Below are 2,225 nucleotides of genomic sequence, written 5' to 3' on the forward strand. Positions count from 1 at the left end.
AAGTTTACCCCCCAACCTAAGTTTTAAACAATGACAGTTTTCTCCTAGGGTTTAGTTTTCAGATCTTCAACATCAAATCTAGCACCATTGCCGGTTGTCTATCCCTCCTGAAGCTTTCTCTCCCTCTGGTGGTTTCTCTCCACCCATTTGGATGTTTGATCGACGTTGAATGAGGCTTGGGAGACAACGGGAAAAGAAGAGTTTTGTCTTCCTCGACAAAGCTCTTCGTATTCCAGATGAAGATCGACGTTGAACGGGCATCCAAATGGATGGAGAGAGACCATCAGAGGAAGAGAAAGCTTTGAGAGAGATAGACGGTCGACAATGGTGTTGGATTTAATGTTGAAAATCTGGAAACTAACCCTAGGGGGAAACTGTTATTTTTAAAACTTTAATTGGGAAAAAATTTTTAGTTTTCAAAGTTTAGGGGAGGAAAAGGAGATTATATTTTAGTTTATTTTTAATATTATAGATTAAATAACGATTTTACCCTTACAACTGTTAATTTTAATCAATTATAAGTAGGTATTTGAGATTTTTAAAGTTAAAAAGGAAAAACTTAGAAAAAAAACATACTTTAAGTGGGAAATAGTCCTTTGGCCTATTTTAATATATGAATATCATATAGTGGCACAACGACTCAACGTTGCATTACTAAATATCTAATTAGTGCATAAGAAAGAACAAGTTTATTCCTCAATTGAATTGTATGGAAAAAAAGTGTAGACTATGTGTACTCATTTTAGGTATATAATTGTGTACATACTTATATGTGTCATTACATGATTAAATTGTATACATACTCATATATGTTATCATATGATTGAATATTATTTTATCATTAATTTAAAATCACTTAATCATATGATGACATATATAAATATATATATATTTGTATATCCAAAATGGGTATATACATGTTTATAGGAAAAAACTTATGTGACTAATAAAGTTTCTTTCTTTTGAGTATCATGACTAATTAATTAGTCATTTCTTGCCATCTTAGAGAATAAATCTTCATCTTCTATTTCTGATATAACAGCTATATATGGATGTGCCTGTTCGAAATGGCACAGTTGGATCATGTTCATTTTCATCACCAGCCGCCAACCCTATATAAACTCACCTTCTTTGCAACTGCAACAATTATCATCAACACCAAATAGGGTTAAGGTTTCGGCATGAAGAGTTGCAGCCTTTCATCCTTCGCACGTTAGGGTTCAACATTAAGGGTTGCATTCTTTGACAATATTGAAAAACTGAATATAACCGTTCAATCCACAATTATATTTTGGTCTCGCATTGTTTTCAAATCCTGCAGGACACACATGGGCAACCGTGGAGATTGTTCTCATGATAAGAGTGTTCCCGAAAAAGGTGAAGATGCTGGCAAAAATGAATCACCAGGACCAAAAAGGAGGGATATTTCTCCAACGCCTCAAGTTCCTGGTGAAGCAGAAACTGCAAAGGAGGTTCTTGGTGGTGAAGGCCCTGCAGAGAAGAAAAGAGAGAGAAAGGATGATGCAGGTGCTTCTAGTAGTGGTGTCGAGAAGAAGAGGAAGAAAGAAGAGTTGTTTGAAATTCTAAGCAAATCTCCTTCTTGTTATCTCTGTGGGAAGAAATTTCAGTCGTGGAAGGGTGTGTTTGGACATTTGCGTATGCATAAAATTGGAGAGGAACGTGTAAGAGGTGCATTTCCGCCGCCGGTGTTTACTCCTCCAGGTTCTCCTCAAAGGGAGGGACAACGCTATCTCCAGAAGCAACTAGCTCCTACTCTCCTAAGCATCGCGCAAAACATTTTACAAGGACCTCCTGGAGTGTCTTCCGGACGGCTAAACATTGATTTAAACCAGCAGCCGCTCCACCATGAAAGGTCTTCCACTTCTTCACCATCTTCTTTAAAGAAAGATGGTTGCAGAAAACTGGACCTAAACAAGCCGCCCCCTCCAGAGGATGGCGATAGTGATGGTGGTGCTGGTTCTGCATAATGAGTCTTTGAATTGTTGGCATCCGTAGGGTTATTTAGTTTAAGTATTGTTTGATGTAAGAAGGAGAACACGGCCTTCTGCATTTCTGTCTATGTTTATAGCTTATGCCTCTAAATAAGATGAAGGTTTGGTTTGGTAAAACTTAATGCGAAGATTTTATTTCATGCGTACGTATACTCGAAATTTCCCTTTTGTTTCAAGCGTACATATATAACTCTTGTTGTGTTTTTGGGCATT

The 2,225-nt window shown here is 37.1% G+C and overlaps 1 protein-coding gene across 1 annotated transcript; it reads left to right on the forward strand.

The window, feature by feature from the left end:
* The first annotated feature begins 1,328 nt into the window (after positions 1-1,328).
* LOC123228629 lies at positions 1,329-1,988 on the forward strand. The gene has a single exon (XM_044654066.1). The coding sequence runs from the start codon at positions 1,329-1,331 to the stop codon at positions 1,986-1,988; it is 660 nt and encodes a 219-aa protein (XP_044510001.1).
* The last annotated feature ends 237 nt before the right edge of the window (positions 1,989-2,225 follow it).

Source organism: Mangifera indica, chromosome 1, assembly GCF_011075055.1.
Source record: "Mangifera indica cultivar Alphonso chromosome 1, CATAS_Mindica_2.1, whole genome shotgun sequence".
NCBI lineage: Eukaryota > Viridiplantae > Streptophyta > Magnoliopsida > Sapindales > Anacardiaceae > Mangifera > Mangifera indica.